The sequence below is a fragment of the Acinonyx jubatus genome, chromosome B2 (assembly GCF_027475565.1).
Source record: "Acinonyx jubatus isolate Ajub_Pintada_27869175 chromosome B2, VMU_Ajub_asm_v1.0, whole genome shotgun sequence".
In the NCBI taxonomy this organism is placed as follows: Eukaryota; Metazoa; Chordata; class Mammalia; order Carnivora; family Felidae; genus Acinonyx; species Acinonyx jubatus.
In genome coordinates this window covers 124,053,263-124,070,113 of record NC_069385.1, presented here as the reverse complement: position 1 = coordinate 124,070,113, position 16,851 = coordinate 124,053,263, and the positions used below count along the sequence as shown (strand labels likewise).

Here is a 16,851-nt window from a genome sequence, read left to right as displayed (position 1 = left end):
TGGATCTCTGTAGTTAAGAATATGTTTCCAGGTTTGTCTCTTTTTTCCCTTTTTTCCTAAGTACTTGTTGACAAAAATTGAGCCCACACTCTGTGATAACTTCATACAATAAGATTCCTAATCTACTTATTGCCTTAATTCCTATTTATGTCCAAGAACTCATCTGTCCCTTTGGCACAGATTCCTTCCCTAAGCTTCAGATGCATATATCCACTTGACATTTCCACTTGGATTTCCTCCGTCCTAAACTGATCTCATCTTTTCCATCTCACTTCTTCCTCCACCATTCTCCCAGAATGGCCCCCCACTGAATGACCTAAACCAAACCTGAGGGCATTTTTGTTGTTTCCTTCCTTTCCCTCAATCCTCCCATCTCATATTTGATTTATATCCAAGTTCTGTACATTATTTTCCCTAATTACTTCTAGAATCTGTCTAACCTTGTTCATCCCGTTTGTTATCCCGGCCCATGACACCCCTCATCTGAATTACTACAACAGCCTCCTCCAGACTTTCTCCACCCACATCCCTGTGGATTATACAAACAACACAGAAGCAAAAGTGTAACATTTAAGTAACTCAACTAAACATTTAGGATGTTTACCTGGCCAAGATGTAGGGAGAGGCAAGAAGCAATGTGTGCCTTCAGGCCTTATCAGGGAAGGTCTGACGTAAGCATGGTTAAGATAGCTGCCGTCATGCCCTGGAGTCATATGCGTTTGATACACTTTCATTTCCTCCATCTCTGCACCCCATCCTCCCTACTCCTCAGGGTTTTGGAATGGAGCTTTTTCAGTGACCAAAAAACCTTGGAATGACTATGCTTCAGGTACTCATTTTTTCCACATCCAGTTTTTATTGAAATTAACTTTACTTCTAAATTCAGCATCAGTACTGAGTTTTATTTGTGTCTGAATATACCTTTCCTTGATAATTGGTACTGATGTCAAGTAAAAATAGACTTTTTACCTAGTTGGTACCTCACCCAGACTACATAAACTGCTTATTAGGGTTACCAACCTATTTTGGGCCAATTTTCCACCAATGTATTTTTATCCAAGCTTATTGGTGTCCAAATAACACTTTGACATGGTAGGACAATATGGAAACCACAACAATAATTAATGACATTATATAGTTTAAAAAGTGCTTAAAATATTTTTTAAACCATATAACAACAGCAAAAATCACCTTTTTGTTATTCTATCCAACTGTTGGTACCTAGGTAAATTGATATTTCAAGAACGATGGAGATTTGAAAAAAAATTACAAATTCCACTGTATAAATCTAGTCAGTTATCATTAAAGTTATAATTATATGGCACTGTGCCAGGCACTGTTCTCACTGCTTTACAAAAAATAATTCATTTAATCCACATACCAGTTCTCTGAAACAGGTGTTGTTATTATTCTCATATAGGTAAAAAAACCGAAGACAGGGGTACTTGTCCAGGATCTCACCAGGAGGAAGTGATGGAGCTAGCTCCCCAGTGTAGACAGGCAGGCTCTGGAACCTGGGCAGAGCTTCACTACTCTACTATCCTGCTGGATAATGGGCTTCTGGGCAAAGGAGGCCTGATGATATTTCCAGAACTCTTCCTGTACAGTACATTTTTGGTGTTCTTGAAAGCCAGTATTCAAGCTTAGTGTATTTTATTTTTAAAGAAATATTGAGACTAGATTTTTCCAGAAGATTCATTTTTGGAATAATCTTGGTTCTGATATGTTTTATAAAATCAGAATGTAACTTTATGTTGAACATTTAACTCTTACCCCAAACTATTTACTATTCAAATTGAAACTATATTTTAAAAGCCTTTTATAAACTTTTATTTATCTCTTTTAATTGTTTCATGCTTAAAACACAATTTATTAACCACTAAACATGCTTATAATCAGTCAGTAAATTTAAAAAGGATTTTTCCTTAGGAATTAAAGCCCTGTAGCTCTCTGCCTTCTGTATTATGCTCTTACATTGCCAACCATCCATACATAAACCACCTTCCATCAGAAACAGCTCTCAGCTTGAGTGGAACAAAGCATTCCCAAATTACAAATCTATTAGAACCCATCAAGCACCTACTGCAGGCTTAATAAATGTGTTGGGCCTGGAGGAAAGAAAAATGAACAAATATGACATTGTTTCTTTTCTGCCAGAACTAATAAGCCTCTACCTTTCCTTCCCAATCCCAGTGTTACAACCTCAGCTCTTGCCCTTTTTCCAATATGCTGAACTAATAAAATACTGTAGGAGCTGATATTCCATATCTACCCATCTCTTTTCTAATTCACCAAATCATTATTTCATTAATGACAACTCTGATCATATTACTCCCACACCATAAATTCTTCCAGTATTCCCCATCGTGCACACCAAACTAACACACCCAACCGTCCAGCCTGCTCTGACATGCCCTGATATCAGGTGTCCCATCCTGTCTTTGCTACTGCTTCCAGATAAGCCCAAATCCTAGTGAGTGCCTGAGACCTACTTTAAATGCCACCTCCTTTAAGATGGTTCTTCTCAACCCCCAAACTGGAGGTGCTTTTTTTGTCTTCTTGAACCTCTCTTGTGGCACTTAAATAATGCTTGAAAACTTTTGGAAGAAGCAAAAGTTGTATCTGACTCATTTTTGTCCTCATCTGGTCTCAGTCTTGACCCTCAAGCTTTGTCAACATGAATATTTGTGGAAGGGAGTTTTGACCAAACACACACATAAAAATGAAGTGTCATTAGGTGCTCAGCTCTTTGTTTCTGACTCTGAGAGGAAAGGTAGTGATGACAGGGGAAAGTGGGGAATGCTCAAGCTGGTCCCTGAAGGTGGTTCAATGTGTCTGTTGGAGGGTCATGAACAGTTTAGGCTTCTAGAACATCTCTTGAAGAGCATTTTCAACCAGTAGGAAGTTATTGACTCTTCAGGTGTTCTCATATCAGAAGTGAGGAATGAAATTATATATATATATATATATATATATATATATATATATATATATATATATTCTAATTCTAAAGTTCTAATTCTTCTTCAAATGTCTTGTGATTTCCCTAGAAGAAGAAGAATTGCTGCTCTAATGCGAAGGACCTTGTGACCAAATAGTCCATGGAAGGTGCCCATTTGAAAGGTTGGTCTCAGGTCTTTCTGAAGAGATGTTGTGCAAGCCTTAAGAGGGAGTAGCAAGAAAGAAACCAAATGTGTGTTGCACTGACTATGTGGGAAGCAGGGCAGTGTTTCTGCTGAGGGGGAGGGCTCCAATTTTGGACTGCTGTGTGTGCAGCCTGGCTCTGCCATTTTCTAGCACAGAAACCTCAATTTCCTGTTTTGTGGGTTGGGGATAGTCTTACTTCCTATGCTTGTTGAGTGGCTCCAACAAGATAATCCATGCAAAGCCTGGATACCAGGGCCTGGCACATAGTAGGTACTTGATAATTATCTCAGTAGGTGCCAGTAATTGAACAAAACCATCTCTGGTAGTCCTTACAATTGGGATCAGAAGAAGTAATACCTTTTTTGTGTTGATGGGGAAACCAGTCTCGAGACCCTCATACTAAATAACTCCCCCAAAGTCACGTAAATGGTACAGCATGACTTCTCAGGTGTCCCTGAATTTAAAGCCCATGCTTGTTTTTCTTTCCTGAACTGCTTCCTGGTATTGGCCCAGTCTTGGAGCTGGAGGAACCATACCACTTCATACACAGCCTGTACCCTGCTTAGCATTTTGTCAGAATTATTAAGAGATGGATTTACACATGAATACTTTTGATTGAATCAAAAGCTAGCTTAATTTATGCCCTAAAGGAGAAGCCTAAAGCCTTGTACTTATTACAGAGAACTTTTAGAAATCTCAACATATATGTCCTTGTTGGGGGGCCATTTACCCTCCAGCAAGCCAGTTCTCTCACTTGGGGCAGTAAGTCCATGGCCACTGTTACCGCTCAATTTTAACAAATGTGTAGGACTGATGACTTGTGAGTCTGCATTCTTGCTGCCTGCTGGTCTTACTCTTTTATTCTCATTTGTATTTACTCTGGTCCTGAGGTTTTTGTTTGTCTGTTTGACTCTATATTCTTACAAGCTGCCTTGAAATCTTTTGTAGAATAAGATCAGGTAGAAATAAGTCAGTATATCATAATAAAAGTCCCAGGCCAGAGTTAGGAAAGCACTCAGCCTTTGGTGTAAGGGTCATTCCTTCCCAGTCTACCACTTATGTAGAAATCTATGAAACATCAGCAGGAAGGCTTGTGCTTCCTACTTACAAAGGCCACTATCATGGGTCAAAGATAGCAAGGACGGTAAAGTTTTTGGAAGAGTAGAAGGTAGCTGTGTGCCTTGTGATAATGTGGAGAAAGGAAGGACGCTCCCTGCTCCCAGGCCTGGGTGGTCAGGCTCACTGAGGTACCGCCTGGCCTTCACCCGTGAGTGGTGGGCACCAGAGTCTCCGGGGAACTCTCCCTCCCTCCATCCCCCAGCAATTTTGTCTCTGGTGACCACAAACCTCAAGGGTTTGCCACAAACTGCCTTCCCACCCTAAGCACTGGAGTCACTTTTGAGGCCTGGTAGGAATGAATTCATTGGGTGACTGGAGGTTGCACTGCAAGGCATGCCTGTCACCAGGGGCTGGCAGGGAGAGAAAGAGGAAGAAATGGTAGTGGGAGGCAGTAGAATCCTTCCATGCCACATTGGTCCTTTGAACCCAAGGCAATGTAGGCCAGTAGCAGCCCAAGCAGTGACAGTTATGTGGAGGACAAAACATTGGAGCTGATGACACTGGCACAGTTAGCTACTGTCTTTGTTGAATTGCTTGATGAGACCTTTGAGCGTGGTCAGGTCTGCCTCCAGACGGTCCCTTGGGCTGGCTGCCTTCCTCTCTGGGGGCCTCAGCTCCAGTGGGCCACAGAATTTCAACTTGGTTGCACTGCAGGCCTGGGAAGCATTGTTTAAGGTCCATGGGATGTGGGTGCCTCCCAGTTTACTTTTTTTACTCTTTTTTTTTTTTTTCAAATTAAAATGTAAGCTTAAGACATTAACTCTGAGAGCAGCCTCATTTGAGAAGAATTTTTTTTAAGTCATTTTTTATAGTATTTCCTGCCAGGATAAGATGGGGTTTTTGGCAAGCTTTACTAGTGAGTAAAACCAACTTTGTGATAATATTGATTTTTAAAATCTGGTGGTTGAAGATTATTCCTGTGGAAAAAGAATGACTTCCAGGCCCTGTGAATAAGGCAGGATCCATCATGTCGATTGAGGCATATAAATCTCCTGCAATTTGTTAGAGTTTTTTGATGCATTGAGGAAATACTCTAAAAATCAACCTGGTGGCATTTCGTTTGTGTTTCCGTTCCATCTTTTGCCAACCCGTGAACTATGAATTTAGGACACTTTCTCAGAGCCATGAATTTAGGACACCTTCTCAGAGTTTGATGTAGGGCAGCAAACCCTGTGCGGGCCTATGTCAAACGTGGTCATAAAGCAAATGAAAATCTTTCCCACGCGCAATCTGTGGCCTTACTTTGATGCGGGGTCAGGCTGGCAGAATGGATGGTGTGGTAGCAGCTGGGGAGCTGGCTGTGCCTCACATGAAACAAAGAGGCCTTGTCCTTCGATCTTGCAAATAGTACGAAAATATCTTGCATAAACTGAAAAAAAAAAACCCAACTCGGGTAAGCAGTGGAATCCTGCAAGGGGTTTCTTTTTTTCTCTCACATGCACACATACATTATAAAAAAATCATGTGTGGTTTTCCTAAGGCGCACAACCAACTAATTACAATTTTAAAAGCCCTGCTGAATTAACAAGAGTCATATTTTGTTTGCTTTGCAGGAAAACTGCTGCGGTTGCTGCTGCTTTGAGAAGATTTTTGGAAAAATCAGCAGTTCTGATGCCTTGACCCCTGTGATGACGGGTGGCCCTGGGGGGGCGGTGGAGCCGCTGCACTTGAACTCTGAGCGCCCAGTTAAGGGGGACACCTAGTCCTGTGGTCCAGGGGGTGCAGACAAGCCCTGCATCCCTTTCCTCAACTCCCCAGACCCCATGGTAGTGCACAATGGGAAAGATGCTTCCCTGCCATCTTGAGTTTTCAATTTTTAATTTTTGATTTTAGACACTGGGGCAGGGGGTACATTATTTCTTCTCTTTCTCAGCTTATTAGAGCAATCATACCGGACATTTATTTGAGACATTTAAATCTGGAGGATACATTTAGAGGGAGAAAACTGCTTCTAGTCCTTAAACTATGCCTTTCAAAGGGGGCCATCATATCGCCAGAAAAAAATTCTGTCTTTTACACCCTTGAGCATTTAGTTCTCAGACTCTATTATTTTTATTTGGTCTGAAATCAGGTGAATCCAACTGATAAATAATTTACTTTCTGGAACACAAACTGTTTTTGAATCCCGAGGCAAGAGGCATCAGACGTTATATCTTCCATATATCCTGAACTTTCTCCAAGTTCATCAGTTTCTTCTGAGTAGCTGATTCTACTTTCAAATGCGTGACGTGCATTTCACAAGACACTCCCTGCTGTCTTCTGATTGTACATTTGCTTGCATGAAATGCTCTGGTTTTCACAGGTGGAGCAAGAGGTATCTGTTTATGGTTAGTCTTTGGAATTACAACCTTTGGAAAAATGTTGATAGTCACAAGAACTTTCCTCATGCTGCCATTACCAATGAGACATGGGCCGTGTGCATGCCAAGGAAGGACAGTGCTTTGCTTCCAGTGTTGCAATGACTTGGGAAATAGCACTCAGGCTTCTGGGTAAATTCCAGCATTTCTGAAGACCGGTAATCTCACCTACGTGGAGTCTCACATGGCTTAGTGGTTGTGAAGAAAGAACATCCAGAAATCAACGGTGAGGGGAACACTGCTGCTCAGTCTTTGGATATGAGAATAACTTCCAGTTGGAAGCTTCTTCTTGCTCCGGAGCTCATGTGGCATTTCATTACAGATATTTAATAATGGACATGAGCCTGACTGTATACAGCACAGAAGGGCATCGGGCCTCTCAAGGGTGAAACATGTGCATCATTTCTTTACGAAGAGGAGGCCACACAAAGCCACACTAAATTCCTATTACACATCCATCATCAAGCTCACTATTCAGCCTCTTAAGTTTTCCTCATATTTCCCATTTCCAAATAACTCCTGTGTTGAGATCAGCTATAATAATGTCTTTATTTTTAGCTGTAAATCATTCTAGGCTCTGGTAGTCACAATAGCAGTGACATGAAATAAGAATGACTTGATGGCCATGTTAGTGAGGGCAGTTTTAACTGGCATTGACTTTTCTCCATTATTGCTCATATGCACCTAGTGGATGCTTATAGCATGCCCACGAATAACTAAATGTGCAATGTTCTTATTCTCATGTGTAAGGTAAAAGGGAAGTAGAGACAGAAGAAAATGTGTAATTTAGTTAGGACCATATGCCAATTTAGTGGTCATGCTAGCTATAAAACTGACTCCTTTCTAGCTTTGCTCTTACATTATGATGCATTTCTTTTTTCCTTTGGCCTATGCATTTATCCAAGGTTGGTTTTCTCCTGTTCCTGTTATGTGACTGTGCTTAAAATGGTTAATTTGGTTTCCTTAAAAAAACAAACAAACAAACACGTACACACACACACACACACACACAAACACAACAAAGCCTTGTGACTGAAGTGTTATATTACTGTGCTATCTTTAGCTGATGGTATTCATTGAGGCTGGAAAAATACAAGTCCGTGCATGCATTAATACTCAGACCACAGAGAGCTGGCATTCACTCAAATGCTAAATAAGACGCAAGGGTCTGATTTGAAACCCCTCATGGAAGGGCGTTTTCTGTCCTGTGGTGTGGAATCTCTACCAGATAGAGCAGGAGATCTTTTGCATCCAACTCTCATCCTGACTCACGCTGGCAGAGAAGCTTTCACCAGACCCCAACACACGTGGGACAGGCAGCTTAGGCCAAATGAAGGAACGATTTCTTTGACAAATCAATCCACTAATTAATTCACACCCACACAGGCAGTCAGTGGGTGTGATTTTTTTTTAAAAAGAGGTTTAGAAAGGAGACTCTACTTTAAAAACGAATCTCCTTTGAATTTGGAGTTGAATTTCCACATTTGGATGGGGAGGTATCCCCGTGCCAGCGGGGTGCCTTTTATATGAGAGCTGAGGATAGTTTGCATCGCAGAGTTGATTATTACAGTCTACAGTTACAGTGAAATGGGAGATTTTCGGTCTCCTGTTCATCCTGTTCCCTCCCTCCACACCCATGTGTGGCTGCTCCAGCAAGCACTGGTAACTTGGTAGATTGCCACTTTGATGGGAAAGGGGGCTTTGCACAGCAGAGGAATCAAACCAGATGCAAGCATGGACCAGAGAAGCTGAGTCTGGCGAGACTTGGGCTATTGTGATCAATTTTTCCAAGAAGTCATTAGGATTTGATAGGCTGTACTTCTCCCCCACCCACTTAATGGACGTTATGGCTTCACTCACTCGCATTAGGCAGTAGCCATTGCTTTAGAAAATAGAAGAAATTAAAGCACTGATGTGGCACTTCCCACTGCCTAGAGAGAAACAAACCTCACAAAGGATTAAAGAAAAAGCATGCCCCTTTTGTAATTTGTAAGACACCAACACTTACCCACAACCTGTTGCTATTTCAAAAAATCAGGGAGAAAAGAGCTCATGCCCTAATTTGTTACATAAAAGCATCTGAAATGGATTCTCACCTGAACTACCTTGGGGAAAGATTTCCAAGTCAAAATTGGGTAATTCTCATGTTTGTTTTTTAGTTAGTTTTTGTCTGACTTGACATTATTTTGCTTTCTTTCCTCAAAAATGTAAATAGGCATGCTGCTATTGTTGTGGCATACTTGGATGTGAATGTGTTTTGAAAGATACGTGAATTATTACATTTTCACTATTTTTATGGAAACTAGAGTAGAATTTTTTTCTTGTTTTAAAATCCAAATATGTATTTGATATTAGGGAAATGAGGGTCTTATTCTTTATTTCATTCCTTTATTCTTCCTTCTGCTCCCAGTACCCCCACCCTAGGCATTAGGCAAATGGTGTCAGGATGCCTACATGTGCTTGCTTAGTTAGGATTACAGGCCACCTGAGGGAACCTCATTTGGAAAGTTCATCTGTGCAAGTGAGGCAAGAGGGCAAAGCAAGGGTCTGAGCAGGCATGCCCAGTGAACTCAGTTCAGCTCTCTATCTGCTGGCAAGTTCAGCATGGGTCTAGGCTGCATGGCTCACTTCTCAATAGCTGTGATGCTCCCTATTTTGCTTTTGCTTTGTTTTGATTTTTTTTTACTTCTTTCTCTTTTTCTTCAGTTAGAATAAAAGTCCATCTTCTTATCCATCATAATGCTCCCCTGAAGCCTTTTTGGGATGAAAATTATATTTCCAAAAGGCAAATGGCTTGCTGTCCTAAAGGAAACTTGAAGCTGGACTATCAGACTATCAGATGCTCAATTTCCAGATGAAGGCAACTTCCTTGCCTTGCACGAAGTCAACAGTTTCTCACATTTGAAGGTCTATGTATGTCTCCTAGATACATTTCAGTCAGGTGTACTTTCCATAAGTGATCTTTATGTGTGTAGTTTCACCTTCCATGAAGGCTTATAACTCAACCACTACTTATTCAAGAGAGCAGAGAACATCTAATACCTGAGTGTTCTGATCTTGAATTGTATGTATTTTGTACTTGTCCCATCTGATAGATGTCAGTGAGTCCTTTCGATGAAGTTTAGTAGTGTAGATAAGAAATAAAAATGGATTCACAATGTGGTGATTGCATTTGTCATGTATATTTTTTATTTCTGAACATAGTTTAATTCAGCTGTATTTCTTTGCCTTATGTATAACAGTCATATATATGTATTATATCGACAAATAAACATGGACTTTATTTATCCTTTGGTTGATGAGCTAAATTATTCAAATAAGTGGACTTGGTAAATGCAATACAAACTCTTTTTTATGACAAGTTCTGACACATTAAAAGTCCCATGACATTAAGAACCCATACCTTAAAAGAATGATGCCATGCTATTTATTTGGGGCTCCAGATCCATTTGCACACTGGCCAGCCCCAAGGTGGAGAAAACAACTCTCCCAGTTGAAAACATGGTGATTGCAATGTACCCACAAAGATTTAGGTTTTTTGTTCCCTATGAATAGAAAACATTGACTAAGATATATGTAAAGTGTCTAGTATCAGAACACTGTTTAATAAATTAAGGCAATTAGCAATTCAATCCCTTTAATGTATCTTAGTGAATATTCCTCAGATGCTTGTAAGGCACCTGCTTCAGAAAATCTGCCACTGAAATATTTCAGTATATAATGGCCACCCAGTCATCAGCAGCCACATTGCTTTCTGGGGGCAGCATTGGCCGGAAATGCTGCTGAGACTCTTCAGCATCAAGCATGCCTTTGTGCCTGAGGATGACATTCACACCCATGTCAACATTCACATGTTAGCCCAGCAGTGATCAACACTGAGATACTCAGTGTCAACAAAACCGCCCACCTTTACCTGGCTTGAGACAGACCCACTGAATTTTCTATTGTCTCACACAAAACAATCCTATCCCTCTCTTTAGAATAAGCCCCAGGTTTTTCCCTACTCTGACCTCTAGGTGAGGTATTCTGACTTCTTCCCCAAAGTGGGGAAACCTCATTGATCATTTGTGATATTGTAATATTTTAATAAACATATATTTGGTCTTATCCCTGGTTCCTGGCACAGAGCTCCTAAAACCCTTGGAATTTCCTGAGTAGCAAGGATGAGAAGAGTGAGTATCTTTTGTTATTCATGATCAGCCCCTTCTAACCATACCTGAGTTTATGGCCACTGAGGTCATTCTTGGAGGATGGGGTCAGTTGCCAGAGGAACCAGCCAGGTGATTGAAGGTTGGAACTTCCAGCCTCCTCTCTCCACCTCCAGGGAGGGAGGGGAAAGGAGCTGGGGACTGAGTTAATCACCAATGGCCAATGATTTTATCTATCATGCCTATATAATGGAACGTCTATAAAAACCCCACACAAAGAGGTTTGGAGAGTTTCTGAGCTGGTGAACAAGAACACATCCATGTGCCAGGGGAGTGGTTTACCCCAAACTCCAGAGGGACAGAAGTTTCTGTGCTTATGACCCTTCTGGACCTTGCCCTATGGACCTTCTCATCTGGCTGTTCATTTGTATCCTTTATAATGCCCTTTATAATAAATTGGTAATAGTGAGTGAAGTTTTCCCCTGGATTCTGTGAACCATTGTAGCAAATTATTGAGTCTTAGGAAGGGGTCACAGGGAGCTTAGATTTGTAGTCATGTCATACAGAAGTGGGGGGTAACCTGGGGACTCATCACCTGTGATTGGCCCCTGAACTAGGGGCAGTCTTGTGGGACTGAGCTTTTAACCTGTGAGGTATGTGCAAACTCCAAGTAGTTTGTGCTAGAATTGTTTAATATGAGGAAAACCTCCACACGTTCAGTGTCAGAAATGGTATGAGTAGAGATACAGTTTTCCTTTACCCTCCAATATTGGAACAATATAGGTCCCAATGGACATCTCCACCCTTTTACAAAAATAAATCCTCAGTGCTAGAGTTTCAGGGCCTGGGACTCAGAGATAGGAACCAATCATATTCCCACCTCTCCTTGCCCTCTCCTGAAGTAAACTGAGTGGGTCAATCTCCCTCACTTCCTGCACAAAGGGAGGGCACTGAAACCCACTTCATCTTTTCGTTTGAGCACTCCTTGCTCTGAAAGGGGACACCAACCCCACCTCATGATCCACACCCATCAGGAGGATAAGTGGTTCCTGATGCTCCTCCTTCAGTAACTTATTTCTTCTGCTCCTCATACAGGGCTTCTCCAAGAGCTTTTAATTTATGTTCCAGAGGCATTGTTGCAGGTACAAATAGGGTCTCATGAAAGGTACTAATCTGTATTTAGTTGGCTCATGGCCTCAACTGCAGAGCTTAGGTCCTCTGAACCCCCTCAAACTCACCCAGTTATTTGTAGAGACTTCTAAAGTATTCTTACACAAGTTTAGAAATGGTATGTCAGGGAGAGTGGCCTCTCCTGGCAGGACACCACCTGAGGGTACCTCCCTGCTGCTGCTCCAGCCCACCCTGAAACAGCTGCTCCTGCCAAGTGCTGCCTCCAGGCTTCCCTCAAGAGGCCAGCTCTCCAAGTACCTGGAGACCCCATCACATGAACACTATGTGCACAGTGTCATGAAAGTGAAGAAAATGTTCAGTGCCCTGTCAGTCTCATGCTTCGTGCTGGGACAGACCTAAGCCGTCACAACTTAAGCCTAGTCACCACAGCTATCGGGATCTTCTTGGGAACTCTTACAAGCTTCCAATAGGTAAAGATAAGTGAAGGCAGAAGTCTTCTCCCCCATAAGCCGACTATTAGATGGTTCCTCAACCTAGTTCCTGCCCAGAGAAGTTTGAGAATTCAAATCCCTTACCTCTTTGTGCTCCCTCTGCCCATCTTAGTCCAAGCTGGTGGTGCACCTGGTGACGTGAATCTTTTAAAAATTGTATAGGTCACCTGTGAATTTTTATTTGGATTGACTCCATTAGAAAAAACCACCCCCACAGATCTCTTCGAGAATCACTCTTCTCTGCCTTGGACTTCTGCTGAGCCTTTTGAGGAACAACACTCTCAAGCTTCTTAAAAGCCCTATTATTTGACTGAATGATTCTCTGATGTACTGTCTTCAATATTTCTGAGGTCTTAACAGAGGATTTTGAACATTTGGCTTCACGATTGGACCATGTTTTCTTCAGAGTGTCCTGGATTTGATCTTTTTCTTTCCTCTTCCTTTCTTTCCCTTTCTTCCTTCCTCCCTTCCTTCCTTCCTTCCTTCCTTCCTTCCTTCTTTCTTTCTTTCTTTTTTCTTTCTTTCTTTCTTTCTTTCTTTCTTTCTTTCTTTCTTTCTTTCTCTTTCTTTCCTTCTTTCTTCTCTCTTTCAAATTTTATTTTTTAAAGTGATCTCTACACCCAACATGGGGCTTGAACTCACAACCTTGAGATCAAGAGTCCCATGCCCCAGCCATTTCTTAATTGTAGTACCATTTATTTTCTGGAGAGGCTGAAATTTTTAAGTTCTTCTTTGTTTAGAAGTCCCTTCTTTAGTTACCTTTCTTTTCTCACATTTATCATAAGCAGCAAGAAGAAACCAAGAAATACTCTCAACAGTATCTGGAAATCTCCTTAGCTAAGATCACACAGTTCATTCCATAAGTTTTCTACTTACTATATCAAGTGATAGTGTTGCTAAATTTCTGCCACTATATAAAAAAGATCATTTTCCTCCAGTTTCAAATAACATTTTCTTCACTTTCCTCCTCAAGCCGTCACTCACAAGCATCTCAAAGGTCATTAGGATTTCATGAAACACTCTTGCAGGCTCTTCAAGCTTTCAAATTCACACTCTCCCCAGAGTCTTCCCAGCTTCTTGCCATGACCTGCTTCCAAAGCCTCTCCCACCTTCCAGGTGTTTGTTACCATACTGTCCTACAGTGTCTGGACAGCACCAGCACAATAGGCTTCCTTAGAAATCTGCAGCTTTACACAACCCCATCTCTGTCTAAAATGTTTGTCCCTATGGGGCACCTGTGTGGCTCAGTGGGTTAAGTGTCTGACTTTGGCTCAGGTCGTGGTTTGTGAGTTCGAGCCCTGTGTCAGGCTCTGTGCTGACAGCTCAAACCTGGGGCCTGCTTCAGATTCTGTGTCTTCCTCTTTCTCTGTCCCTCCCCCACTCATGTTCTGTCCCTCACAAATGAATAAAAACATTAAAAAAAATAGTACAATGTTTGCCTCTAATCTTGACTACCTGATTCAAAGCCAAATCCTACCATCCTTCCTCCTCCAGGGCAGAGTCCTTATCCCATCCTCTATGTTTCTCATGGTAGTTCTCATATTATTTTCTAACATTCTGCTTTTCTGTTCTGGCTTCCCTCCTCCTGGAAGCTTCTTAAGGTAGGACTTGGGTCCTATTTTTGGCATAATTATTCTTTTCTCTCCAAGTTTCAACAGAGATACTCTTTGAGTGCATGAATCCTTATTTTGTTGGATTTGGAAGTAGACATTTCAACATTATTAGCAAGACTGAATAAACTTTCAAAAATATTTATAACATTTTTCTTTTGGTTTAGAGCATTTTTCTTTTTGTGTTCCTTCCATGTCTCATCAAGCAATTAATGGCAAAAGCATTGAGTATTATGAATAAGTAAGAGTTCATTTTCCATGCATATTCATAATGAAAAAAATTTCCTCTACACATATGCTTAAAAATATGTCAACGGAGAGAAAACAATTCAACAAGGATATTCATAATTCTTGCTAATTAATGTCTGAACTTTTTCCCCTGTCAATTACTTCACACACCTGTTCACTGTAAATTGCCTGAGCAATTTTTATAACATGTTAATATTGCCCAGAACTTGGATGTACACCTGAGGTTTTTCTGAATTTTAATTATTTTCAAATTAATTTTAATATTCTGAATAATTTCAAACTTACCCATATGTTTAATAAAAGTGAACTTTACATTTTAAAAATTATGAAGTTTCCCAAAGGTTTCAAAAGACAATGTATGGTTTGCTTTTATACACACTTTAACAGAATTTTTAAAAAATCCTTTCGCCTAAAAGCTTCCTATTTGTCCTAAATCTTATCATTCATAATTAGCAGCTTTTGTCATGTGCAGTGCCTCATGGCTTTCCAAGGTGAAACACGGCTTTGTTCCCCTGCCAAGCCTACCTTCTAAGCTCCCTATAATCAGATTCCACGGTTCTAGTCAGTTTTTCTGCAATAGCTTTCACTTCCCTTATGTCCCTCTCACCACCTCTTTTGCTCTAGCTTGTGCTATCTTACAAATTTGGCTAACATCCAGATATTTCTTAAAACATTGAATGTTTGATTAAGGTCCTTTAGAATATTAGGACATTACTAATACTATAAAGAAGAACAGATCAGATAATAATTGTTTCTAGTATGGCAATCAATTGGGACTCATAATTTTCAAAGTAATAGCCTTTGAATTACAGGATAAGAGGAGATCTTGTTCATATTGGCACAATGAGGTTTCCATTTTCTCATAGTAAGCTGTAAATAGTGTTTACTGTTTAGCCTTTATATAGTAGTTTATATTGCATATAACTTAATAGTTATTTTTATTAGTTATTGGCAGTTACTATGTGGTATTGGTAGCCTACAGAGACAGCTAGGGAAATTTAAAAAATAGATTTATAAATATGGGTATATATAGCACACAGACTTTCTGGCTTTAAAAATAGTCTATTGTGTTCTGTATGGGTATATCTCCACATGTGCACATATCTCTAGACTTGTGAACACATGTTCAATTGTCAAAACAATGGAAAAATCAAATTAAGATCAAATAGGAACTCATTTAGTCAATACAAACTTAACTTAGAAGACCAAACTCCTAGGCCAATATTTGTCTATTCACTATTTCTAATTTCTCTTGGAACCAACAAAACAGGGGCAGATATAATGATAACCACTTGGAAATGGTGAGATACTTCAAGTAATGAGGCACTGAGGATACTTATGTTAGAAATGTGCCCTAAAGCATACATTTAAATAACTGTTGTACTCAAAACAGTCGTCCTCTATAGTTATGCATTTATTCCAATCTTTCTTTTTTCCTTTTTTTTTTTTTTTTTTTTGCTTCATGCATGTTTGGAATTCCTCTTCAGGAACCACCCACTGTCCTGTTTTGAAAATGCCTTCATCAAAATAGTATCACTTCTTTAGAACAACAATGGAATCTTTAGCCTCACCACTCAATTTATTCACTAATATGACTTCTGTTTTCAAAAATTATGTAATACCTTTAAATTCAAAGAATTGCCATCATTGAAGATATTTTTTTAAAAACCATAATAGGTACCCTAGAAATTATTCCATAAAAGTTCTAAAATGGTTTTAAGATATGCTGGTACAATTGGATAGGTGTAACTCTCAAGTTACTTCTGTGATAGTGACCAGACCCACCTGTAATGTAAATGTTAACAGTTATATAAGTTAGGTATAAGCACTGCTTTTCCTGGATCCCCAAGATTTGGTATGTTGTGTTTTAATTTCATTCATCATAAAGTATTTTCTGATTTTATTTGTGATTTCTTCTTGACTTATTGGTCATTTAGGAGTTTGTTTCTTAATTTCCACATATTTGTGAGTTTCCCAAATTTCTGTTACAGATTCCTAATTTAATGCCATTGTGATCAGAGAACATAGTTTGTATAATTTTACTTCTTAGAAATTTATTGAGGACTTGTTTTATGACCTAACTTATGGTCTATCTTAGAGAATGTTCTGTGGGCATTCTATACAATTAGTATAGAGTGTATATTTTGCTGTGATTGGGTGTGAGACAGAGCAGAGACTGGACTAAGGTCCCTTCAATTCTAACTGCAAAATACAGGATTCCTTGGCTGTCCTCATAAAAAGTAAAGCTAATGCTCTATGCCTCCTGGGTAGTGTATCTTGCAGGAATGAGGAAACAGGAGGGACTTAGTGAAAGGAGGGACTCTACTATGAAGACTGGAGAAGACAGAATGAAACCGGTCTATGTCAAGATGGCCCCCCGCACTGGCCTTTCACTGACTTGTACCCTTGTTACAATACTAAAAATCGTACCCAAGGGTGGAGATTAACCTGCCGGTTAGACACGCGACACATGAAGAAGCACGACGTTTAAGTGCACAGGAGCCACGAAATCTCCACCTCTTCATGCTTAAATGTCACCCTTTTCCCACCTGGGCCTCTTTAAAGCTCTCCCCCACCTCTCCTTGGGGGCCAGCCTGAA

The 16,851-nt window shown here is 40.3% G+C and overlaps 1 protein-coding gene across 5 annotated transcripts in view; it reads left to right on the top strand.

The window, feature by feature from the left end:
* MYLK4 (myosin light chain kinase family member 4) overlaps nucleotides 1–7,985 on the top strand; it is an 84,159-nt gene extending 76,174 nt beyond the window's left edge. For all 5 annotated transcript variants that reach the window (XM_027040170.2, XM_015073563.3, XM_015073564.3 and 2 more), the window contains 2 exons: nucleotides 3,051–3,123; nucleotides 5,820–7,985. In XM_027040170.2, coding sequence (XP_026895971.1) covers nucleotides 3,051–3,098 — 48 coding nt within the window. In that variant the 3' untranslated portion in view covers nucleotides 3,099–3,123; nucleotides 5,820–7,985. The remainder of the gene's footprint in view (nucleotides 1–3,050; nucleotides 3,124–5,819) is intronic.
* Nucleotides 7,986–16,851: the final 8,866 nt, after the last annotated feature.